This window comes from Trachypithecus francoisi, unplaced genomic scaffold (assembly GCF_009764315.1).
Source record: "Trachypithecus francoisi isolate TF-2019V2 unplaced genomic scaffold, Tfra_2.0 Lachesis_group13, whole genome shotgun sequence".
Taxonomy (NCBI): domain Eukaryota; kingdom Metazoa; phylum Chordata; class Mammalia; order Primates; family Cercopithecidae; genus Trachypithecus; species Trachypithecus francoisi.
In genome coordinates, this window is record NW_022681458.1 from 84,650,579 (window position 1) to 84,677,466 (window position 26,888).

The following is a 26,888-nucleotide window of genomic DNA, read 5'->3' on the forward strand; positions in this document are numbered from 1 at the left end:
ATGAATTCCATCTCTGTAATTCAGTAGAAGAATAGCTTGGGCAAGAAGATGGCAAGGGAAGCTGCCCAAAAAAGGCAGCAGAGGAGGGCCAACGTGCACAGGGCTTTAAGCTGGTGTTTAAGTGTGCCATAATTTAATAGCTGATGATTTCAAGGGGGTTGGAAATAGAATGCTAAGGAAAAGTCATGTTTTTGCTGCCATCTACAGATGTCAAAGTGCAATTTTAAAAGTTGCTTAACACACGTATGCACCTACTCAGAAAGTGAGAATGTAGATGACAACATATGTAAAGTTTAAGTTCTAGTAAGTAAAATAATTTAGACATTATTATAGTAGCTTATTTTACTTTTCCTTCTAAAAATTTGTATATTTAATCAGTAATGTAAACTTTCTAACAACTCAAGGTGTGCTAAAACTTCTCATTGGGAGACCACGATAATAGCTCACTTCAAAGTGAGCCAGTCACCTCTCAGGGCAGGTTAGCCGGAGCCAAGGCAGCCAGTGGGTACTTTGAGAGTTAATAAAGTGATTTCTGTGAGGAATGAGATGAACTGAATTTTACTCCCACATTTTCCTGCATTTCTCTGGTTGTTATTAGAATTACTATGAATTCCTGTAATCTCAGCACTTTGGGAGGCCGATGCAGGCAGATCACGAGGTCAGGAGATTGAGACCATCCTGGCCAATGTGGTGAAACCCCCTCTCTACTAAAAATACAAAAAGTTAGCCGGGTGTGGTGGCAGGCGCCTGTAATCCCACCTACTCGGGAGGCTGAGGCAGGAGAATCGCTTGAACCCGGGAGGCAGAGGTTGCAGTAAGACAAGATCGTGCCTCTGCACTCAAGCCTGGCAGCAGAGTGAGACTCCGTCTCAAAAAAAAAAAAAAATACTATGAATTGCATTTTATATATGTGTTTTTTATTGGTTTGGACATGAGAAATCAATTTAAAAAACAAGTAAAAACAAAATGTGACAGCGATGTCACCTGTGAGATGTGTTCTGCCCCTATGCTATTTTCCGTATAATCTCCAATATTATTATGATGCTTCTACAACTTCCTTCTGTGTTATTTTTTAAGGGTTAAATATAGAAAAGAATTATTGGAAAGGCGTTTGATGGAGAAAAAGGAAGCGGCCCTTCAAGAAGCTCATGAAGACAAAGAGAGAGCGAGGCGGCTAGAAGCCCTTAGGAAACAGGTGTTTTTCATTTGGAAATTTTCATGGGTGGTTTTGAAAAAAAAATGTTTCTAAGTGCTCTTAATAGCATTCTTACTGGGGCTTAGTTCATGGCATCTGCTATATAAAATGTAACTTTTCCAAATTGGGATACTGCTGTTCATTCCTAGGAGCAATTAAATTATATCGAACCATTTCCAGTTTCTCAGTGTATTGAAAGAACTTTATCATCACCTTTTAAAAAGCTCTCCCAATATTTAAGTATATCATATCACCTAGAGTTTATTAGCTGGATAGTATCCATTTACAACAGTGAGGCTCTACATCTAGTCTACGAATTTTACTGTCCTCAAAAAACCTGGTGGAGCTCGAGCAAGATAATCTTGTTTGGCATAGGAGCCTCCCTTTGGAAACATTCCACAGTCAACAAATGTGTTAAAAATTACTTTTTAGAAAATATCTATGTTGTGGAGAAATAAAAGCCTCCCATCACTTTGCCTAGTGAAAGTAAGCAAAAGTAGATGAAAATGGATGGTAGATGGCAAGGGTGAGAATTTGAGAACTTGGGAAATGTGATAGTTCTACTTGGTAGTTTTTCAGAGTTTTGAACTTGAAGTGGTTGTTTCAACTCAAAATCTCTAAAATCTTCATTGACACCGTTTCCCAGCTAATAGGAAAGGACTACTTGGTTCCCTCCTATGTTGCTGGAGGGAACACAGAATCATGGATAAGAACTTGGCCTCTGGTGTCTTTCCAACCTGGTACAAGCTGGTTCAGTACTCACTAGCACTGGAAACAGGTCGTTTACTTAACCTCCATAAACTTTATTTCCTCATCTGAAAAATGGGAATAATAGCATCTGCCTTATAGATTTGCAATAATGTGAGTTCAAATTTATTATTGACTAAGTGTAAAGCCCTCTTCTAAATGCTGTTAGGTGTTACTTTAATTTCTATAACAACTTTATGATGTGACCAGTATTAATATCCCCATTTTATAGGAGAGGAAACAGAGCAGACACAAAGGTTAGGTGCCTTCCTCAAAGTCACATAGCTAGTAAATGTTATACTGATTCAAACCAAGAAACTCTAGCTAAATGAGATGGTGTAGATGTGGTGTAAATGCATACAACTGTTTGTATGCATACATCATCTTCTTTGATAAAAAAAAATTATAAAGATAAATGTAAAGCATAGGAATGTAAGTCCTGGTAATCCTGGATCCTACAAAATTTTAGTTATTCAACCATTAGCAAAGATTACCATGGCCTTCTGGGCACAAGATTAATGTCACTGTTACTAAACACATTCTTGTTCAAAACATAACTTTGATAACTACAGTCTATGTGATTAGAATTCTTTCCATCTGTGAATGCTTCGAAAGAGGAAATAGCTGTTTTCTCTTATCTATAATCAGTATTTAGAACTGTGATGGAAGCTATTTTAGCTAGCAAACCTAAAATAATTAAAGCATGTTCAACCCTCAGTTATTTTATTACAGTCTTTAAATGGCATTAAGAATGCCACTTTCTTCATGCTAATTCTTGACTTTCAGAATTAATAGGCAGGTGTTACTAATGGTGCATATCATTTACAAAATTAGTGACTTCTTTTCATTAAGATGCAGGTTTGAATTATAAAAGACAAGGACATTTGGGTTAAAATGACTTTGCAATTTTTCAGTAGAAGAGGGACAATGGTTTATAGCAGTCCCTAGAAATCTAGTTGCCTGTTACAAAGGAAATTCACCCACCTTGCTCACTAATGCCAACACACTTGACTTGACCCTTGAATTATATGCTCTAGATCCAGGTCAATCAGATTAAACATCCTAGAAAACTTCATGGGGTTGTTGCCATAACCATAAATTGCTAATGGTTAAAAAGTGGATTTTTTTTTTTTTTTACTTTCTATGACTTTCAAGTTGGTTGAATATGTAAGGTTTTCTATACGAGGATTTCCTGTGACTTCATATAAGAAAGATAAATTGTTATCTGAAATTAATTATAATTATTCAATCATTAGCAAATAACTATATGCCATAGCATTTTAATATTTTGTCTTATATGTATTGTCTTGTTTTGTGTTAACTCCTTTGTGGATCTCTAGGATTGGCCAATTAATACTTTTTTCTGCCCTTTTCTCCCAGGCTTTACCTTTAATAAAATTTCTAACTTTAATGGGCATTAAACATAAATAATGTTGCCCAGAAATATTTAGTTTGTACCTTGTTCCAAGTAGCCATGCTTTCTCATTTTTAGGTTGCTGTTGTTGCTCAATTTGATCCTGTTAGAATGATGTCAGATACAATGGCATCGAAAGCTAGGATGGGCATTGAAATTGAAGAAGAATTTATTCTTCAAAAGCCACTCTTCACATTGAATACATACAATGAACAGCAGGTAATTATGGAAATTAGCATGACTGATGAAAAAGCCATGATGATGGTAAAGGCTGTAGAAGTGTGTGTTTGGGGTTACAACAGTTTTCAATATTTACATTTGAATATCACACATATTGGCATAATTTTTACTTCTAAATGATAGTACATAATTGCTACATAATTCTTAATATTACAAACTAGTTAATAGGCTACCACAGAACAAGAGCTTACCTAAAAATGTTATAAATCTGTCATTGAAACTTATTTTTTAATTAAAAAAATGCTTTATAAAATTTTATTTGAGAGTTCTGTATTAATATTGTATTTTGTTGTTTAAATGTTTCTCTGTTACATTAAGAATTATATTTAAATTCATAATATAAATTATATTAAATAAACAACTGATACTGATAAAGCAGAGGAAAGCTTTCAGAAATGAAAATGAACAGATGATAATACATCAGAGCTAATGATAAAATAAAACATTTTCTACAGAAAAAGGTGTTAAGAGCTTATTTAACCATTTTTGGGAACCTAAGGTTCATTTTAGTCTGTGCCTGTAACAGAAAGGATTTTTAAAAGATCTTTTAGATGGATGGATTGATGGATGGAGGGTTGGAGGGAGAACAGATGAATGGATGGATGGAAGGATGGATGGATGGGTGGATGATATGTCAGTCACTGAAATTAAGAGAGAAAGTAGTTGTCAATTTTACAAATCTAAGGAGAGAAGCTAAATAATCATTTAATTATTTAAAAACCAGGAAGCCATCCATTCATCCACTTATGTCTCTACTTTGTGTGACATACTTTGCTAGGGACTCTAAAGAGGCATAATTCATTCATTTATTAATTGAACCAATATTTATGCAACATATATTATATTCTGGCTCTGTGTATGGGGCTTGGGCTACATCTGAGCAAGATAGGCTGATCTTGTCTGGAGGAAGTGAGCAAAAGATCCCGCTGGGGAAGGAAAGTAGCATGTACAGCAACAATGCCACTAGGGTGGGATCAACTCTATAATGAAGGTCTAAGGGTTGCCCTAGGAAGAAGAAGGGAATGAATGGCTAACCCTGACAGGAGAAGTCAGAGAAGGTGTCAGAGAGGAAACTTCTGAGCCCTAGCTTAGTCAAAGATTTTTAGAAGCAGAAGCAAAATCCACTCCAGATGATTTACAATAATAACAACAACAACAACAAAAATAGGTTGTGGGGGAGAATACATAGGGAGAAGGATTAATTACAAAGTTTAAGAGGTGTCTCTAGACCCTGGCTGCCAAAGTGGCGAGAATAGCTGAGGCTTGAAAGGATTGAAATCAGAAGCTGCAAAGTGTCCGGCCGCTGGGCTAACCCTTATGCTGAGAAGACCTATTTCACCTCTGGGTTTGACCAAGTGGAAGAGGGTGGGGCAAGGCTTTTCCTAGGATGTCTTCAGTGTGAGATACATGACAAGGGGTACATGACAAGTGCTGGGAGAGGAGACTGGAAACATGGGTTAGGTTCAGGCAGTGAAAAGCAGGTCTTGCTACTAAGGCATTTGACCAGTAATAGCAAGTAGGCCTTGCTACTAAGACATCTGTATGCAGATGCCAGACTTTGGAGCTTTAAATTACATACAGTCACGTGCCCCATAACAGTGTTTTGGTCAAAGACGGACCATATATATGTTGGTGGTCCCTTAAGATTATAACTGAGCTGAAAAATTTCTATTGCCTAGTGGCATCTTAACATCACAGCACAATGCATTTCCTCTTCTGTGTTTAGATTCAAAAGTACTTAAAATTGTGTTACTACTTCCTACGGTCATGAGCACAGTAACATGCTGTACAGGCCGTAGCCTAGGAGCAGTGGCCTATATCATACAACCTAGGTGTGTAAAAGGCTGTACCATCCCAGTTTCTGTAAGTACATGCTATGACATTCACACAACAAAATTGCCTAAGGACACATTTCTCAGAATGTATCCTTGTCATTATGTGACACACAACTGTAATCAGATTTATGTTTTAGCTCTGTGTACTGAATGTAAAATTGGTGGGGGTGGGCGTGGGTTGGGGTGAGTTCCTTTTAAAATGGCAGAGCCTTCATAGAAGTAGTGGTGGTGGTGGGGTCATGAATGGCTCTGGCTGAGAAAGGGAGGGGACAAAGAAAGTAAGGATGATTCCAAGCTAGACAACAAGTAATATTAAGAGCTGGTGTTGGCCAGGCGCAGTGGCTCATGCCTGTAATCCCAGCACTTTGGGAGGCCAAGGCGGGCAGATCACAAGGTCAGGAGATTGAGACCATCCTGGCTAACACGGTGAAACCCTGTCTCTACTAAAAATACAAAAAATTAGCCAGGGGTGGTGGCGGGCACCTGTAGTCCCAGCTACGTGGGAGGCTGAGGCAGGAGAATGGCGTGAACCCGGAAGACGGAGCTTGTAGTGAGCCGAAATCATACCACTGCACTCCAGCCTGGGTGACAAAGCCAGACACCGTATCAAAAAAAAAAAAAAAAAAAAAACGCTGGTGTTTTGGATTCAAATCCACATCCACTGTTTATTGGCTGGGTGCACTTGTATAAGCTATTTATATCTTTATGCCTTGTTTTCCTCATCTGTAAAATAATTACTTACAAAGCCCTTGTGAGCATTAGAGATAATAAATGTCCACTGCCTAAAATATTTCCAGGCACCTAGTAGTAATTCAGTAAATTATAATCATCTGATAGTGCTGCCATTAACCATATAAGAATACAGAAAGAAAAACAGATTTAGGCAAAGAGAGAATTTGTTTTACTTATACTATGTTTAGAGTAAAAGTATCTAGTACGTATTTACGAGAAACTGATGGGCTGCCTGTGGGGAAGAGAATTGGGAGGATGGAAGTCCCAGTAGTGAGGAGATCTCCATTTCATGCTCTAGCTCTGCAAAAATTGAATAATAAAAAAAATTTAAGCCTCACAATGTGGAGCTGAAGAGAGAGGTGAGTCCTGGATGTAATTGGGAATCAATGGCATACAGGTTGCACATGAATCACTGGAGCACATGAGAGCAGACCAGGGAGAAGACATTGAGACAGAAGAGGAAAAACCTGGGTCTTAGGCTCATATTTGTTGCTTCTCAGACACAAATCTCTGTATTATTCTTGACTTCATACTCATTGTTGCCCCAAGCCCTGTATCTGATCAACTGCCAAGTACTATTGATTCTTGTTTTCATAGTGTTTCTGACGATTATCTCTTCCTTGCTACCAGCCAAGTTCAGACATTTATCACTTTATGTCTAGACAATTGTAGTAAATTCCTAACCACTCTTTTGGCCTCCGTTTCTTCTTTCCCTGCCACCTTAATTTATTCTGAACTTACAATCAGACCCATCTTCCTATACAACTAAATGATTATATTATTTTTATACAAAAACCAGAAACAAACATACCCTAGTAGCTCCTTAGACTCGGCATGGCCATGCAAGCCTTTTAAGTTCAAGTCCTTGTCTGAGAAGCATCTGTTTCCAGTGTTCCTCAATGATAACCAGTGCTCTGCTCAAACCACCCTTATCCCAGGTCGACCTATTTCACCTCTGAGTTTGTATGTGTCTTCCTTTCTCATTAGGTCTCTCTTCCTCCCCAGTCTGCTTTATAGACTAAGTTGGACTTTAAGGGTAGTTCAATTGCTCATCTTCACCTGAGACCATCCTCATGCTGCCAGCACCAGGAGATGCTCCCCCATGTTTTACTACTTTTAGGGCATCTGCCACATGTTGCCATAATCTGTAGTTATCTGTCTACAATTTTATTGCCCCAATTCGCCTAAGAGCTCCTGGAGGGGCTGCTTTTACTAGCTTATTATCACATCCTCTAGGGGGACTTCAAATCCATGTAAAATGCCTCATTAGGTAAAATCCATATGTGGCCACCTTCTTATCATTTCAGACAGTCTCTGTTGACATTTAATATTCATAGGAGGAGGGGAAGAGGAATAAGATCCAATCAGCTATAAATGAAAACAGAAATTGAACTACTCATATGTCTACTCCCACTTAGAATCAGATTGATGGAGGCATTTTCTACTTCTGTTTGAAATAGAAACCCAGCCTTGGAAGAAAAGTCCTATTGATTTTGTTTTTCAAGTGGTAGCCATGTGTTTAAACTTAATTTACATATCGCCAAATGATGGAGAAGTTAAGATGCTTTTTAAAGACAGATGTACAAGGTTGTGGCTTAGATTTATTTTAATCAATGCTTATCTGTATTTTATAATTCCAACCAGCAATAAGTAATAAATAGATAGTAGCACTGAAAGTAAGCTTCTTTTACTTCATCTTCTAATAATTTTAAGGCATTATATTTTGACTAATCTAGTACACAATATTCTATACACCCTACATTGGAAACCACTGAAGTACTGAAAAGTGATAATGTCAAAAAGGTTTGGATGCTTCCAAAATATAGTCACTGTATTCACAAAGTTTACTGTCACCTAGTCATCTGTCCAGAAAAAAACAAATTAGTTTGGGAAAACATGAAACTAAATGTTAAAAGTTATTTTAGTTCAGTGAATTGCTATTTAAATTGTATTTTTATTTCTACAGATAATTTCTGACCCTAGACTTCGCTTCGAGTTAGCACTTCGAGAAGCTGGACTTCATAGAACACTTTATGCCAAAGAGATATTACCAAAAATTAGTCCTCGAAAACCTCCAAGGAAGGACATGGAGTCTACTGTATTTAAAATATAGAGCTCATCCTCAAATTCTATATGTAAAGAGTATTTTTCTTTGAAAACATTTATATGGATAATAATAATTACTACTTTCTAAAATGTTTGAAATATCAGACATAGAAATCATAGCATCTATTAAAACAACTTTGCCTTTCTTTTGTGGTTCTTAGAATTTTATGCACTATATTTCCTGTATCTTTAAGTTATATTTAATAGTACTAAATTCCCCCAAATTATGGAACTTAATTATGGCACATATAGTACTTATACTATAATTTAGCAAACTACATGTTGGAGGTTGTGTTATCCTATAAAAAGAGTTCAAAGTAACTTTGTAAGAATTATAAATTATGTAGCTGCTACCTGCCAATGTTCATTTCTGCTTGTTATTTCAGAATTTGACTTTTTAATTATGGAAGCTTCACTATCATTAATACTTCTATTATTTCTTGATTATTTTAAGAGGAGATTCAACCTTTCTCTAAATTTAGAAACCAATTTGGTACACCATGTTTACTGCAAACCAATCATCCAAACAATTTCATTTTGCAAATTAGCCCTTAAGAATAAATTAGAAATTAGAAATAGCATTTCAATCATGGGAATATCTGTTTTGGTTTGGAAACATGTATATTTGTGTGATTGTTTAGAAGAAATATTTAAAATTTCATAATATTTGGAATGCTGTCAAAAGTTCCAAATTATTAAATATTTAGATGATTTTATAGAAAAGGAGCATTTCAAACAAAACTCAAACATAAATATTTGACTATTTCTAAAAAATGATTTTTCAAGCAGAATAACAAGTTAGTGTTGTTGAAAGTTGCCATTGTTACCGTTAAGATTACCCCCACTCCTGGCCGGGCGCGGTGGCTCAAGCCTGTAATCCCAGCACTTTGGGAGGCCGAGACGGGCGGATCACGAGGTCAGGAGATCGAGACCATCCTGGCTAATACGGTGAAACCCCGTCTCTACTAAAAATACAAAAACTAGCCGGGCGAGGTGGCGGGCGCCTGTAGTCCCAGCTACTCGGGAGGCTGAGGCAGGAGAATGGCGGAAACCCGGAGGCGGAGCTTGCAGTGAGCTGAGATCCGGCCACTGCACTCCAGTCCGGGCGACAGAGCGAGACTCCGCCTCAAAAAAAAAAAAAAAAAAAAAAAAAAAAAAAAAAAAAAAAAGATTACCCCCACTCCTTTTTCTCTCTATTGCAGTTCCGACATTTCCCACCTGCCTTCCAAGGATTGCAGCCTCCGTGCAATTACTGGAATAATGTAAAAAAAAAAAAAAAAAAGACCTGTCCAACTAGTGGAATCTTTGACTTTATGATTGTCCTCAACTTCATGGAAATAAAAAATAAGAGTACAGCCTTGTTAGAATAAATCTTCACAAAAGATTCTATGGGCAATATCCTTATCTGCATTCCAAAATTCATTCTAACACCCTTCTTGTTGCCGCATCATAACATCTCATAAAAAGAGAGGAAGAAGTGTTTAACAAGAGCTAGGGAGTAGTGAGCATTATTGTTATCCTTACGGTATCTCCCAGGGTTACAATGTTCCTTTATGGGTCCTCAGTTTGCTTGATGTGGCGCCTCAGACATAGATCCAAGAAAGCCCTGCCATGTCAGAGCATACCCCGTCTAAACAGCATGACACCGATATTCCTCAGAGTCCACAGATCCTTCCCAACATCAACATCCACACGGATGTCCAGAAGATCACACTCAGATTCCAGCTGAATATCATCCCCTTTACGTTTTCCCAACAGACTAGTAGCTGGTGATAGTACTGTGAGGGATAGCACCACCATTTTGAGAACAATCGGCTGACATGTGGTGGCTCCTTGTAGACTCTGGGTATCAGACCTTTGTCAGATGGATAGATTGCAAAACATTTCTCCCATTCTGTAGGTTCTCTGTTCACTCTGATGATAATTTCTTTTACTATACAGAAGCTCTTTAGTTTAATCAGATCCCATTTGTCAATTTTTGATTTTGCTGCAATTGCTTATGGCATTTTCATCATGAAATCTTTGCCTGTGACTTTGTCCTGAATGGTATTGCCTAGATTTTCTTCTCAGATTTTTATGGTTTGGGGTTTTACATTGACATCTTTAATCCATCTTGAGTTCATTTTTGTATAAGGTGTAGGGAAGTAGTCCACTTTCAGTTTTCTGCATATGGCTAGCCAGTTCTCCGAGTACTATTTATTGAATAAGGAATCCTTTCCCCATTGCTTTTTTTTGTTTTTCAGATTTGTCAAAGATCAGATCTAACTAGCATTTTTTAATGAAACAAAATTGAATAAAGAAATCTGAAATCCAAATAGCCAATGAACATATGAAAAGATAGAAGTAGCAATTAAAGCCCACAATGAATTACCAATATATACCCACCAGATTGGCAATAATGTCAAGAAGTCTAAAAATATCAAGTAGTGATAATATACAATAGTGGGAAACGCCTACTGGTAGTGGGAGTGTAAATTGGAAGCATTTGAGCTTTATCTGATAAAGTTGAAAGTATTCATACTCTTTGATCCAGCAATTCTACTGCAAGATAGATGTTCTTGAGAAGCTCCTGCATGTGTGTAGGAGGACATAAACTAGGATTCCCAAATGAAAGCAAGCAGAATGTTCATCAACAGTAAACAAATATAAAAAATGTGGTATATTAAATACGGAATTGCATTCAGCAACGAAAATGAATAAATTAGCATCATGGACATAATATTTAGTGAAAGGAGCCAGATACAAGAACATGCCTACTGTGTAGTATTGTATTTATCTAAGGTACAAAAGCAGGACAAACTAACCTATATTATTTAGGGATATATGCATAAGTGGCAAAATAATAGAGAAAAATGGAATGATTAAAAGTAAAATCAAGGTAATGTTACCTCTCAGAGATGGAGAGACAGTTGGGAGTGGCGGCTTCCAAGTTACTGAAAACATTTTATTGCTTAACCAGGGTAGTGAGTATACGATCTGTCTGATTGTCCTTTAATGTTTACATAAGTGTTTTATTTATATACTATAATAGGTCAATGCTATAAATTCCCAATAAAATTTTAAAAATTAGAAAATTATGAAAAACAATATTTTAGTATATAAGTGCATTGGAAATAATCTTGTTAGCCAGTTTCTGATTTAATATCCTTAATTTACATGTATTTCTGAGACAGGGAGGCCAGTCCCTACTCAGGAGTCATATTTACCCTGACATGGGATAGGATCCCCTTTATTTTCGTCCTCCCCAACCCATGTGCTCTGCTTCATGACTCTTGCCAGTCTAGTTAGACTAGTAGGCTTGAAAAAGAAAGAACAGAGAACATACCTGATAGGAGTAAGCACTGGGCCATGAAATTTTATTTCAATTAGCTGTGTATGTGTATAGTGGGTCATAAGAAAAATCCATTTATTAGTGGGTAATGGTCCAAAAAAATTTAAAAACCACTAACCTGAATCCCATGGTTAACAAATGGGATATCCTGATACAGCTCCACATCTTTGAAGATGATGGGCTTGTTTCAAACTGAAAGGAAAGAATGTAATCCATCTGGTAGAAATTCCCTTACCTCCCTACCACCAAATCTGCAAGTATACCCAAAAGGGCATTTACCTTTTGCATCCTCTAGCAGATGGAGCAACCCTCCCTCTATCAGAGATCAATGTTTCCATGTGTGTTTTGGGTTTCATCCCATCTCAACTCCGCAAGAACTTTTCTTTTTTGTTTATCCTTTTTCTCTCCTATATCTTCAAGCTCTCTCTCAGCATACAAATATGCTAGAATAAACTCCACTTTAAAAAGAAATCTCCATTAACCCTGTATTGTCCCCTAGCTACCAGGCTGTATCTCTGCTCCTCTTCTCAAGCAAACATTTTTAAAGAGTTGCCAATAGCCATTAAATGTCTCTTTTCTTCTTCCAGTTACTGTCACTCATTTGATTTAGCTTTGCCTTCAACTCCTCTGACACTGCTTTCAGCAAGGTCACCAGTGAAGTGTGTGTTGGCAAATCTCATGACCACTTCTCAATTTTCATCTTACTGACTTCATGATATTTGATTCAGTTGACAACTTCCCCATCTCAGAGCATGCTTTTCTCTTGGCTTCTATGATATCAGCCTGCTTTACCTCTTGCTTCTCTGGTCATTCCTCAAATTCCTTTTCTGACTCTTCCATCTCTATCCTTCTCTATATGTTGAAGTGCTCCAGGATTAGACCCTTTAACTCTATCTTTTTAATTGTATTATCAAAGGGAACATCCTTCAAAGCTATACTTTACTTTTAGCTTTAAATTATGTCTTTTGAGTGTTTTTTAATTTACAGGTTTTCCCCCTCCATCCATTTTCCCCTTTTGCATTTTATTTTTTGAAGAAACAAAGAAATTTATATGCAGAATTACCTATGCTGGATTTTGTTGACTTTATCTTTTTGGTGTATTAATAGTTTAATATATTCCTCTCTCCTATGTTCTTTGTGTTTGCCATAAATTGGTAGTAGACCCAGAGGCTTTATCAGACATAAGATTCAGGTCGTTCTCTTTTTTTCTTTTTTCCAAGACTGCTTTATTGTGGTGGGGTGTTCCCCCAGCAGAATATGCATGTTGTCTGATGGAACCTCTTTTTGCAATTTTTGCTGCCACTAATTCTCAATGCCTAAGCCCATTAATTAATTACAGATGCATGGTAGAGAGATACTCAAATTCAATCACTCTTTCCTTTATTACCTAGAAAAATCATATAAAGAAAAAATTTTCCTCTTCTGGTATTTGATAGTATAAGAGGAGTAGGCTAAGTAAGTGTTTACATTTTGTTTGTTTTTTTTACTTAACAGTTTTACAAATAATGAGTTTATTCTTTCACATCCTACAAAGTTGATCAATTTTGTTGTATCTTTATGAAGTTATGAATTTAAATGTATTCGATCATTTAATCTATTAAAGTGTTATCCTTACTGATGCTCCATTTATTCCCTCTTTGCCCATTGGAAACCTTTCCAGTTTGGCTCATGAATTCTGTTAAGATAGCCTAATAGACTTGGTAACTCCCTTGCTATTCCAGTTATCTATTGCTATGCAATAAAACTTAGTGGTTCAAACTTCATTTTTAAAAATTATTTCTCATGTTTCTATGAGTCGACTGGGCTCTACTGGGTAGTTCTCACTTGGGGCCTATATTAATTTCCTATTACTGCTGTAACAAATTACCACAAATTTAATGGTTTAAACAATGTAAATCTATCTTATAGTTTTGGGAGGTCAGAAATCAGAATTGAATCTCACTGGGCTAAAATCACAGTGTTGACAGGGCTGTATTCCTTTCTCAGTGCTCTAGGAGATAATCAGTTTCTTTGCCTGCTCCAGCTTCTAGAAGCTGCCTATAGTCCTTAGCTTATGCCGTCTTTCTTTTATCTTCAAAACTAGCAATGGCAGGCCTAATCCTTCTCACATCCCAGCACGCCACACTCCTCTTCTGCCTCCCTCTTCCACTGTTCAGAACTCTTGTGATCACATTAAGCCCACTCTGATAATTCAGAATAACCTCCCTGTTTCAAGGTCAGGTGATTAGCGATCAGAATATCCTTTGCCATGTAACATAACATTAACAGATTATGGGGATTACGAAATTGACATCTTTGGGAGACGTTTTCTGCCTACCACGGGGTATATTATAAATTTGTAGTCAATTGCTAGATGAGGGTGTAGTCATCCAAAAGCCCAACTTGGCTGAATGACCAAGAGGACTCACTTACCTGACTGGCAGTTGATGCTGGTTGTTGGCTGGGAGCTCATCTGAGGCTGCCAATGGGACTGACCACCTACACATGACCTCTTAAGATGGCTTGGCTTTTCATAGAATGGTAGCTGGGTTCCAAGATAGAATTTTCCAGGAGCAAACATTCTAAGAGGTATAAAATGCAAGCTTCTAGACCAGTTAAGATCTACTGCTGGAACTGGGATAGGGTCTCTTCCTCCATACTTTTTTCATCAAAGCAGTCATAGAACTCCCCCAGATTAAAAGGAGTTGAGAAAAAGGTCCACTTACTGGTAGCAAGGTCACATTGGATAAAAGTATGTGAAATAGGAAATATTTTTGCAGCCACTTTTTGAAATCTGTCATGTTTGCTATTGGGCATAACAAGATGTTTTAAGCTCTTTTTTTTCACTTGGCAAAAGTTTATTGAACACTTACTATGTGCCAGGCACATGTGAGTTAAAAAGAACCATATCATATCAAAGTGTCTTCATCGTTGTTATATTTTTAAATTTTTTGTTATACTTTAAGTTCTAGGGTACATGTGCACAACATGCAGGTTTGTTACATATATATACATGTGCCATGTTGGTGTACTGCACTCATTAACTAGTCATTTACATTAGGCATATCTCCTTACGCTATCCCTCCCCCCTCCCCCCACCCCACGACAGGCCCTGGTGTGTGATGTTCCCCTTCCTGTGTCCAAGTGATCTCATTGTTCAGTTCCCACCTATGAGTGAGAACATGTGGTGTTTGGTTTTCTGTTCTTGCGATAGTTTGCTGAGAATGATGGTTTTCAGCTGCATCCATGTCCCTACAAAGGACATGAACTCATCCTTTTTTATGGCTGCATAGTATTCCATGGTGTATATGTGCCACATTTTCTTAATCCAGTCTGTCATTGATGGACATTTAGGTTGGTTCCAAGTCTCTGCTATTGTGACTAGTGCCACAATAAACATACATGTGCATATGTCTTTATAGCAGCATGATTTATAATCCTTTGGGTATATACCCATTAATGGGATGGCTGGGTCAAATGGTATTTCTAGTTCTAGATCCTTGAGGAATCGCCACACTGTCTTCCACAATGGTTGAACTAGTTTACAGTCCCACCAACAGTGTAAAAGTGTTCCTATTTCTCCACATCCTCTCCAGCACCTGTTGTTTCCTGACTTTTAATGATTGCTGTTCTAACTGGTGTGAGATGGTCTCATTGTGGTTTGATTTGCATTTCTCTGATGGCGAGTGATGATGAACATTTTTTCATGTGTCTGTTGGCCGCATAAATGTCTTCTTTTGAGAAGTGTCTGTTCATATCCTTCGCCCACTTTTTGATGGGGTTAAGCTCATTTTGAATATTTCTTGCTCTGACCTGGAACTAACCTTTTCTCTGAGAAGCCTTGGTTCTGTTTATTGGAAAATGATATTTCAAAACCAAAATTTGGATGCAAAGAATACACATTGCTACTAGGTTGGTCTTCTATTCTAGACCTTTTCAATGAGCATGGTTAGAAAATACACACACACACACTCTCCCATACATATACATATACATATACATACATATATACAAAACAGGCCAAGTGCGGTGGCTCATGCCTGTAGTCCCAGCACTTTGGGAGGCTGAGGCAGGTGGATCGCTTGAGGCTAGGAGTTCAGGACCAGCATGGCCAACATGGTGAAACTCTGTCTCTACTAAAATTATGAAAATTAGTAAGGTGTGGTCGAGAGCACCTGTAAGCCCAGCTATTCAGTAGGCTGAGGCATGAGAATCACTTGAACCCAGGAGGTGGAGGGTGCAGTGAGCCGAGATCACGCCCCTGCACTCCAGCCTAGGTGACAGAACAAGGCTCGGTCTCAAAAAAAACGAAACAAAAAACAACAACAACAAATCCAGATATATGCATATATTATCTAAAGATAAAATATTTTATTATTCTGTTACTTCAAATTCCATAGGATTTTCACTTGATATCTTGTATTTTACTTTTGTATTTTCTTTTTTCCTTACTGACAATTCTGGTGCCCAATTACACACAAATGTTAGAGTATGACATAATTACTAATTTACATTATCCCACATTTTACCCACAAAAGTCTTAGAATAAAATACTAATATAATGAAAACAAAAATAATAAAATTTGGGGTTATTACACCTTTCCTATTCTTTTTCCTTTTGTTGTCTATATTGTGAGGGATTATGTAGATATTATGCATACTCTCTTTTATCCGTGATTGAATCTTATTCTATAAGTAAATATATATTTACTGATACTGCCAGTTATTATGTCAGTTTCTCTCTTGTCATTTAGGTTGTGTGAAGCCCATTTTCCAGAAGATTATTCAGGAATTGGTCATCAAACAATATTTTCTGGGTCCTTGAATGTTAATAACAGATTGATGGTCGTCTTTATAGTTGAATATAAATTTTTCCTGGGTCTAAGATACTTTATTCACATTTTCTTTTCTTAGCATAAAGTGTCAAAGGGCTGGTTATAATATAGTTTTCTTTCCCTAAGAATCACTTGATCTTTTTGCCTGGTAGAGTTTTTTTCACTTTCTTTATAATATAGCAGTTTAACTGGACTTTATCATTGTGTTTGTCATTCTGGGTTAATATACTTAGTAAATTATATTCCCTTTCACAATGTAAATTCAATTTTATTTCAGGAATTTTTTAAAATTATAATTTTTAGTGTTTGTTATGTTTCCTTTTTTCCCCAGGACTCTTATTACGCTATTTTGCTATGTTGGATCTTCTTTTCCTATAGTCTTTGTTTGTCACTTTGTTTTGAATTCTTTTAATCTCTTTCTTCATTTTTAAAAACTTTTTTATTTGGAAATAAGTTTCTAGAACAGCTGCAAGAGTAAAACTGTTGTAACTTTAACCCAGATTCTCCTATTATTAACATTTTATTCAACCTTTAAATTGCTTTTGTAGTCTTCTTTAATTTGATTCATTTCTACAGCCTTTTTTGTCTTTCAAGACATTGACTTTTTATTGTGGTAAATATACATGATATAAAATTTACTATTTTAACCATTTTTAAGCATACAATTAAGTGGCATTAAGTATTTTCACATTATTGTGCAACCATCACCCCTCTACATCTTCAGAACTTTTTCACCATCTCAACCTAAAACTCTGAACCCATTAAACAAAACTACCCACCTCCTCCCCTCAGCCTGTGGTAACCACTATTCTAATTTTTTTCTCTACTAATTTTTCTATTCTAGGTACTTCATATAAGCAGAATCATATAATACTTGTCTTTTTATGTGTGACTTATTTCACTTACCATAATGTTTTCAAGGTTCATCCATGTTGTGGAATGTATCAGAATTTCATTCCTTTTTAAGGCTGACAACATCTTCTATGTAGAAAACCTTAGAGATTACACACTTATACAAACTGTTAGAACCAACAAGCAAATTTTGTTTATTCATCTGTCAAAGGACATTTGGATTGTTTTCACCTTTTGGCTATAATAACAGTGCTATAAACATTGATGTACAAATACCTGTTCAAACCACTACTTTTAATTCTTTTGAGAATATACTCAGAAGTGAAATTGGCAAATGATATGGTAGTTCTATGTTTAGGATTTTGAGGAACTGCCATGCTGTTTTCTACAGTGGCTTTGCCATTTTACATTCCCATTAGCAATGCACAAGAGTTCCAATTTATCTACATCCTTGCTGGCACTTGTTATTTTCTGTTTTTGTTTGTTTGTTTGTTTGTTTTTTATCATAGCCATTTCAATGGGTGTGAATTGGTATCTCATTGTGATTTTGATTTGCATTTTCCTAATGCTGGTGAGAATTTTTTAGATGCTTTTTGGTAATTTGTATATATCTTCTTTGGAGGAATGTCTATTCAAGTCCTTTGTCCATTTTTGAATTGGATTGGTTTGCTGTTGTTCTGTTGTAGGGGAGCTCCATATATTCCAGAAATTAATGCCTTATCAGATATATATAATTTCCAAATATTTTCTCCTATTCTGTAGGTTCCCTTTTTATCCTGCTGATAGTATCCTCTGCTACACAAAAGTTTTTAATATCGATGTCCAATTTATTTTTTCTTTTGTTGTTGTGTTTTTACTGTCATATCCAAAAATTCATTGCCAAACCCAATGTCATGGAGCTTTTCCTCCATGTTTTCTAATAAGAGTTTTATAGTTTTAGTACCTACATTTAGAACTTTCATCCACTTTAAGTTATTTTTTGTATACGGTATGAATCCACTTTCATCCTTTTGCATGTGGATATTGTTTTCTCAGCACTGTTTGTTTAAAAGACTGTCCTTTTAATTGAATGGCCTTGTCACCCTTGTTGAAAATCAGTTGACCATATATGCGAGGGCTTATTTCTATTCCACTGGTCTGTCTGTCTTTAGGCTAGTACCACACTAACCTAAAGACATTATTCTGATCACTGTAACTTTGTGGTATGTTTTGAAATCAGGAAGTCCTTCAACTTTGTTCTTTTCCACGATTGCTTTGTTCGTATTTTTTCAAGATTTTTTTGGCTAGTCAGTTTGTTGAATTCCATACAAATTTTAGAATTTAAAAAATATTTCTGCAAAACAATGCCATTGGGGTTTTAATGGGGAGTGCATTACATCTTTGGATGGCTTTGGGTAATATAGATATCTTAAAAATATTAAGTCTTCCAATCCATGAGCATAGGATATCCTTCTGTTTATTTATGTCTTCTTTATTTCTTTCAGCAATATTTTGTATTTTTCATTGTACAAGTCTTCCATCTCTTTGGTTAAGTTAATTCGTGTTTTATTCTATTTGATGTTATTGTGAATGGAGTTGTTTCCCTTTCTGAATTTTTCATTGTTAGTGTACAGAAACACAACTGACTTTTGTATGCTGACTTTGTATCTTGCAACTTTGCTAAATTTGCTTATTGGTTCTAACAGTTTGTATAAGTGTGTAATCTTTAAGGTTTTCTACGTAGAACATGCAAATGATCATTTTACTTGTTTCTTTCCAATTTGGATGTTTTTATTTCTTTCTCTTGCCTAATTGCTCTGAAAAACTGTTATGATGTTATCAGTGGGTTTTTCATATATGGCCTTTATCATGTTGGAAAATTTCCTTTAATTCCTGATTTGTCAAATATTCTTTTTAAATCACAAAGCAGTGTTGAATTTTGTCAAATGCCTTTTCTGCATCAATTGAGATGATTGTGTGATTTTATTTACTTTGTTCTGTTAATGTGGAGTATTACATTGATAGATTTTTGTATGTTGAATGATCCTTGAATTCCAGGAATAAATATCTTTTGTTCATGGCATATAATCATTTTAATATGCTGCTGAATTCAGTTTGCTAGTATTTTATTGAAGATGAAACTGACATTTTTGAAGAACACAGTGTCATTTTAAACAAATAGAATGTTTTTCATTTGGTCTTTGCTTTTTAAATTTTTATATTTCTTACTTCCTGTTTTTAAGGTATTATCTGTTGCATTTTAATTCATTTGCTCCTTCTAGTGTACTCTTCATTTCTAAAATATTTTTCTTTTATTTATAATATTTCCAGAGATATATTACCTAATTTTTGAGTGTTCCTAATTCTGATTAATGTTATTTCATATATCATTTTCATAGTTGTTTAGCTTTTTCGTTATTTTATTTTTTAGGTTATAATTTTAATCTATTTTGTGGTAATGTTTTTCTAATGTGCATTAATTATTTTAGCGATATTACTTAGCTTCTTGATCTGTTATCTGATGTTGACTTTAAGATCTGATCCTTCCTTTCCTCATTTACACTTGAAATTAGTTTTCCTTGATTTTTAAAAATAGTTGTTATTCAAGATAGTTTCTCTAACCTCATGGCTCTAGAGCTCTCTCTTTTGTTTAATTTGTGCAATATTCAAAAAATTTGGAAGCTTATTTTCTGGAAATACATTTTCCCTTACTTTTATCTGGACCTTCCCTTTCCTTTAGTGCTCTTGTCTCTGTGCTGCTCAAATGGGCGTCTCCTTGCTACAGTTTCTCTTCATTTGAACTCTTTGCCCTCAAAGTAAGTTTTGATGAGTTAGTTTGGGAGTTCATAGAGCCCACACTTCTCTGGTCCTTTCAGACTTTACTGCAAACTCCTTTAACTCACTCATTATTAGAGGGTGTAAAACTCCTCTCAGTTTCAGATAAAATTTCCAATGAGTACTTTTTGGATATTTTAGCATTCTCAAGTTCATCTGATGCCCCTTGTTTTTCTCTGGTTCCTCCTGCAAAGGTACTGATAAAGTGCAGTTCTTATTGGTGTCAGCAGTTACTCTTCGTCCACTTATATTTTACAGTCTATGGATATATACTGTCACCTATTTTTTTGTTTGTTTGTTTGAGATGGAATCTTGCTCTGTTGCCAGGCTGGAGAGAAGTGGTGTGATCTCAGCTCACTGCAACCTCTGCCTCCTGGGTTCAAGCGATTCCCCTGCCTTAGCCTCTCGAGTAGCTGGGATTACAGTTGCGTGCCACGATGCTGGGCTGATTTTTTGTATTTTAATAGAGATGAGGTTTCACCACCTTGGCCAGGATGGTCTCGATCTCTTGACCTCGTGATATGCCCGCCTCGGCCTCCCAAAGTGCTGGGATTACAGGCATGAGCCACCATACCCAGCCACTATCACTTATTTTTAAGGATGATCTCCATGGGTATTTGGCTTTGTTATCCTATTTGCTCTGTTTCTCTTTATAGGCTGATTTAAGGAGATTCAAAATATTATGCCATTTCTGCTGTCATCTTCCTAGAATTCACCAAAAACGAACTCTTGATTCTGACTGCCTTTCCTGTACTAAACATGCTCCTTCCTCAAGCCCACTTCATCTCAGTCATGCCGCCACCATCTACCACAGTATGAAAACCTGAAATCTGGGAGTCATTCATGATACCCCGTTTTTTCTCATTTGTAACATTTAATCTGTCAAACTTCTTGACTTCCTATCTCCTACACTGGAACCATACTGCTGTTGGGGGACATTTGCTGATGGAATATATTTGCTGTTCTCACATTTGGGCAATGTCCCGCATTATGCCTCTATCTTCCAGAGTAGAAGCTAGAGATTCAGTTTCCCCAATATCTTGTGATATATTATCTTCCTATCAGATGCACCCATTTGAGACTGCAGTTCATAAGACAGCTATGTGATAAGGCAAGAATCCACTTCTGACAAAAGTAGCAGTGGAAGGTTTCAGCTTCAAGGAACAATAGTTGCATAATTTAAAGTCTCTGGTTCTTAGTTCTTAGGGTAACTGATGTAAGCAAAGGTGCAGGGGACACAGCAGCAGTGGGTCTTCAGCGGGGCCACTTCCTGGTTAGAGTTGAGCATTTTCTCTAGTTGGATAGCCTCAAACAATCACTTTCTGGCCTTTCCAGAAATTCTAAGAACTACCTAATACCCATAAAATATTGCTTTCCTACTTACATTAACTCGAGAGGATTTCAGTATTTGCTACTATGGATGCAATGATATACCACTGCTCTTTTTTCAGTTCCTCTGATGCACCAACCACAGCCTCATGCCCTCTGAAGATAATCCCTCCATCTCTGCAACTGTCCTCTCAACTACCATTTCCACTCTTTTCTGAAAATAGGAAGAAGAGAACATTTCAGTTTCTTTTTAACCTGACTTTAATTGCTGAGTACTGTTTTTCACAGCAAAGACGTCTGCACTACAGAAAAACTAACTATAAAAGGACCTTCTTTCCCTCCAAAGAGCTCAGCCCACTTTTCCACACCCGAATTCCTATGATTTATATGGTCCTATTAATTGTAAAAATCATAGAAAGGGTGGGGCTTTCTACATTTGATGTGTATTTAGTTGTTTTTTATGGAGCTTATACTTCCATAGGTTTTATTTTGCCCTCATTAAAACAGCTTCGTCATCTCTTAAAATCTAACATAGCTATATTTTACCTCTGTGTTCTGTGTTCAGGACTCAAAGATAAAATATGAAGCCATTTTGAAAGTAAAAGATATGGGGGAGAAAATAGAAACTTGTTAAAACCAATACTTTGCCAGGAGAAGTCACGAGGAAAATCTAAGTTATAAAATTTTTGAAAACTTCAAACAAATTCCAGAAATGATGAAGTTTGACCTAGGAAGAAAAAGCAATCTGGGAATTCTACTGTTTCTGACATTTGACCAATTTCTTTGGAAAAATGATTGAATGGCTGCTGATACACTTGAAGATGAACACTTAATATATTACTGCTAAATACTAGAGAGATCCTGAGAGGAAAGTCTGAGGAACTTAGACACTGAACATTTAGGAACAGTAGATATTTGAAACTCAATACAGGACTGAATTATAACAATAGAATCCACAAGCTGCCCAACCACTTATGGAATCAACTGTACCCCTCAGTCCTTAGGGAAAAAATATGACATCAAATCTATTACTACCGTATTTTTATAATCTCCAGAAAGAATTTCCACCCTCAACAGTACTTCTTGTACTAACAAATGCCTGTGTTCCTTTTCTTTCCTGCCTTTAATAGTATAGGGGTCAAGGTTTTTTTTCACTGCTTAACTTGATACAGATTTGTATTTAAATACATGTTTTAAATGTCACTGTTGGCCTCACTAATTTCATCACATATTTTTTTCTCAAAGGATTTATTTTGCTTATGGGTAAGTGAATTTGGGGAATGAGTAGTTGCCTTATTTGCCTTCTATTTTGCACATTTTCCCAGACATGTCAATATTACTTAGCACCACATATGCTTAAAACTCCTAATATTTATAAACAATTTCAAAAACAATTTGCTTACATTTCTTTAGACATTTTATAAATATGGTATTCATCTGAAATGTTTATCTTCACAGTATATTACAAACAAAATGATGCCACAAATGCCCTGTTACTATTGAAATATACATTCGTTTACTTTGGGAAGATTATTACAAATAATATTTTTAAAACTAAAATAAAATCAAACTTTACTTGGTAGTGAAAATAAATGCCTTGCTAAAGGAAATCCAGCACAGCACAACATGAACTTCTGTCTACATAGATTGGGACCCTGGTATCTAGAAGAAAAGGTCCAGATAATATGAAGAGAATATTTTGTTATCCACTGATATCATTATATCAATATAACGTAGTTACTTAACACTGGCTTGAGAGATCAGCGGAAGCCTCAGAGTTTAATGTTTCTAGACAATTTCCTTTTTTTCCTCTTTTTGAGTCCAAATCTGTAACAGATTAATTCAATTCAACAAACCTCCAACATGGAGAAATGGAAAAACCTCCTCATCTCTACACAGGTGTAGATAAAGGAAATTGCATCATCTGTGGTGCAGGCACAGAGAAAAACTTGCAGAATATGATGGATTGAAAATATTGGGACTGAGAACCCAGACACCATGCATGGGTGACTGTTCTAAGTGAACCACTAGCATGGAGTTCTGCCAATAACCTGCCATGCCTAAGCCGGTGGCTTGTTGAGTGGCTTTACAAGAAGCAGCAATTGTTTTTGGGTGATGGTGGACTCTTCCAGTAGGGAAGATAACAAATTTCTGGGATCCCTTTGGTTCAGACCTAGCAGATGTTTCACCCTTGCAGGCTGCTGACCAGTTGTCACCCCCTTGGTCTGTTCCATGATAAAACAGACCCCCTTGGTCTCTTTCCATGTTCTTTCTGAAAGAACAACATTCAGATGTTTACTGGTCTATGCTGTTTTTATCCCTTTTGAGGCTTTATAAAGCCAGAATGCAATACCTCCTGGTATCTGTGAGTTTTACTTCTGCCATCCTCCAACTCCATCCCATTCTTCACAGACACAGGCCTAGGGTTTCATGAATGAACTTCATTATGTAGAGAGTACAAAATATTTAAATATTTGTGGAACATGAAAACAAAGACAATGCTTCCAGAAGGTTAATAGGAGAGCAGGGTACAGTCAGATGGAAGCAGGGAGAACACTGTGAGTGGGGAAACCGTTTATGATTAATCAGAATAAATCAGGTGTGAGGTGATGTGAACGTGGAGGTCAGTGGGATCCAATCCTTACCACTTCAAGAGGAAGAGCAAATTTATTCATTGTTTTCTCTCTTGGAAAGTTCCTTTAGAGGGGTAGGTCTGTCTGCAAAGTAAGCCTTGGGCAAGTGGATATGCAAATGGAAATATTCATAACTCTGCAGAGACCAAAGGTGTGATGACTGGCCTGGCTCTAGCTGCTGTTTCTCTCTTGTCCAAATCCCAAACAGTACACTTAATGCTCTTACAGAATCTCTGAACAATCCTGATTCGAAGCACAGTGTGATAAGAAGCCTGCCTTCACTCAGCATCAAGACCTTGAGTCTGCTCCTTCTGTTGCCAGCATGTCACTCCACTGCCCAGGGCCTGGTTGGTTACACCCTATCCTGTCCATGGACACTTTTCTGTGGTTCCTTGGTAATGGTTTTTCTGTCTGTGGTACTCGAGGACTCAGCGGTTGCCTTCTGTGATCAAGATCTCCAGTTCCTCTGGTAGCTACCTTCAGCATCTTCTGTTACCAACCACTGACATGGAGTTCTGCCAACCATCTGCCAGGCCTACCCCTGCTTGGATCTATTTATACCACAAGTCTTGGTTTCTGTTCACTTCAGTTATGGAACTCACACCTTACCTGTCCTTTCTTCATTTTGGGTGTAACACACTCTTCATACTCCCACATGCCAACTGTAGCTGTTGTCACTGAAAACCACCCCCAGTGAGCCCTGCCTCCCTCTCCTAATGCTCTTCTCTAGTGGCCTCCCTCCCATATTGAAGCTGGATGACCTTGTGACTTGCCAGTAGAATGGGGCAGGAATGATCCTGACAGTTCCGAACCTAAGCATTAGAAAGGACCAGCAGCTTCTACTCTTGTGTTCTTAGAAGCTAGTTACCATGTGAGAAGTCCAAGTATGCTGTTGAAGGATAGGCCCCATGGAGAGCCTTGGAGGATGAGCTCTGTGGAGAGCGAAGCCATGTGGTGGAGCACTGAGGCACCAGACAAGTGAGGAAAGAGCTCATCTAGGACATCCCAGTACAGTCAAGCCTCCAAATGCCTCCAGCCCCTGCTGTCATGTGACTGCAACCACATGAGAGACCCCAAGTAAGACCAGCAGGAAAACCACCCATCTGATCATAGTCAACTTATGAAATTATAAAGAACAGTAATACATTATTGTTTTACAGTGATATGTTATGCAGATGCAAATATAGAAATCAAACCCCTAAACAACAGATTCTTGACTGACAGTTTTTTTTTGTCAGAACTGCTAAGAGTAACAGCCAACATTTATGGAAGACTAAATTCTAGGAATTGTTTCAGGTGCTTTGCATGTATGAGGTAATTTGATCTGCAACAACAATACTATGAGATACACACTGTTACTAGCCTGCATTTTACAATGGGGGAAACCAAGGCTTAGAAAGGTGACTTACCTTGCCCAAGATTACAGAATGGATAAGAATCTGAATTTAAAGCCAGGTAACCTGGCTTCTAAGCCCTCAACTCTATTGTCTCCTGATCTCAGCATTTGTCAAATTGACCATCTTCTACTATCACAAGTATCAAGAATTACATTGGGTATTTACAGAACATTATGGGACATATCCATGAATCAGATAATGATGACTCTTCTTTGGGTTTTTACCAGGATATGGAATCACATATATCATAATGGTATAATTTAAGAAGTGCTGGGAAGGTCCCCTGGACCCCCAAAATGTTTCCACTGAGAAGTCGGCTGCTAGATGTATTGGCGCTCCTTTGTATGTTATTTGTTTTTTCCCTCTTGCTGCTTTTAGGATCTTTTCTTTATACCTGACCTTTGGAAGTTGGATTATTAAATACCTTGAGGTAATCTTCTTTGGGTCAAATCTGCTTGGTGATGTATAACCTTCTTGTACTTGGATATTGATATATTTCTCTAGGGTTGGGAAGTTCTCTGTTACTTTTATTTTTGAATAAACTTTCTACCCTTGTCTCTTTTTTCTACCTCCTAAGGCAGTACCTCTTAGATTTGCCCTTTTGAGGCTGTTTTCTACATCTTGTGGTTATGCTTCATTGTTTGTTATTCTTTTTTTCTTTTGTCTCCTCTATGCATTTTTAAATAGCCTGTCTTCAAGCTCACTAATTATTCTGCTTGATCAATTCTGCTATTAAGAGACTTTGATGAATTCTTTAGTGTATTAATTGCATTTTTCACTTCCAGAATTTCTGCTTGATTCTTTTTAATTTCAATCTCTTTGTTATATTTATCTGATAGAATTCTCAATTCCTTCTCTGTGTTATCTTGAATTTCATCGCACTTCCTCAAAACAGGTATTTGGAGTTCTCTGTCTGAAAGGTCACATAGCTCTGTCTCTTTTGGTTTCTGGTGCCTTATTTAGTTTGTTTGGTGAGGCCATGTTTTCCTGGGTGGTCTTGATGCTTGTGAATATTCATCAGTTTCTGACCATTGAAGAGTTAGGTATTTATTGTAGTCTTTGCAGTCTGGGCTTCTTTGTACCTGTCCTTCTTGGGAAGGCTTTCCAGGTATTTGAAGAGACTTGAATGTTGTGATCTAAGATTTTGGTCACTGAAGCTATATCTGCATTAAGTGGCACCCCAAGCCAGTAAGGCTGTGACTCTTGCAGACTTGTAAAGATACTACCTTGGTGGTCTTGGGTAAGATCCGGAAAATTGCCTGGATTACCAGGCAGAGATTCTTGTTCTCTTCCCTTACTGTCCTCCAAACAAATGGTGCCTCTCTTTGTGCTGAGCAATCTGAAGATGCAGGAGGGTGACACAAGCACCCCTCTGGTCACCACCACTGAGACTGTGCTGAGTCATCTTGAAACCAGCATAGCACTGGGTCTTGCTCAAGGACCAGGATG

At 37.0% G+C, this 26,888-nt stretch overlaps 1 protein-coding gene across 1 annotated transcript in view; it reads left to right on the top strand.

Annotated features, from left to right (window-relative positions):
• CCDC148 (coiled-coil domain containing 148) overlaps positions 1–8,586 on the top strand; it is a 291,005-nt gene extending 282,419 nt beyond the window's left edge. The window contains exons 13-15 of the mRNA XM_033231425.1: positions 1,078–1,195; positions 3,435–3,575; positions 8,130–8,586. Of these exons, the coding sequence (XP_033087316.1) occupies positions 1,078–1,195; positions 3,435–3,575; positions 8,130–8,276 (406 nt within the window). The 3' untranslated portion in view covers positions 8,277–8,586. The remainder of the gene's footprint in view (positions 1–1,077; positions 1,196–3,434; positions 3,576–8,129) is intronic.
• Positions 8,587–26,888: the final 18,302 nt, after the last annotated feature.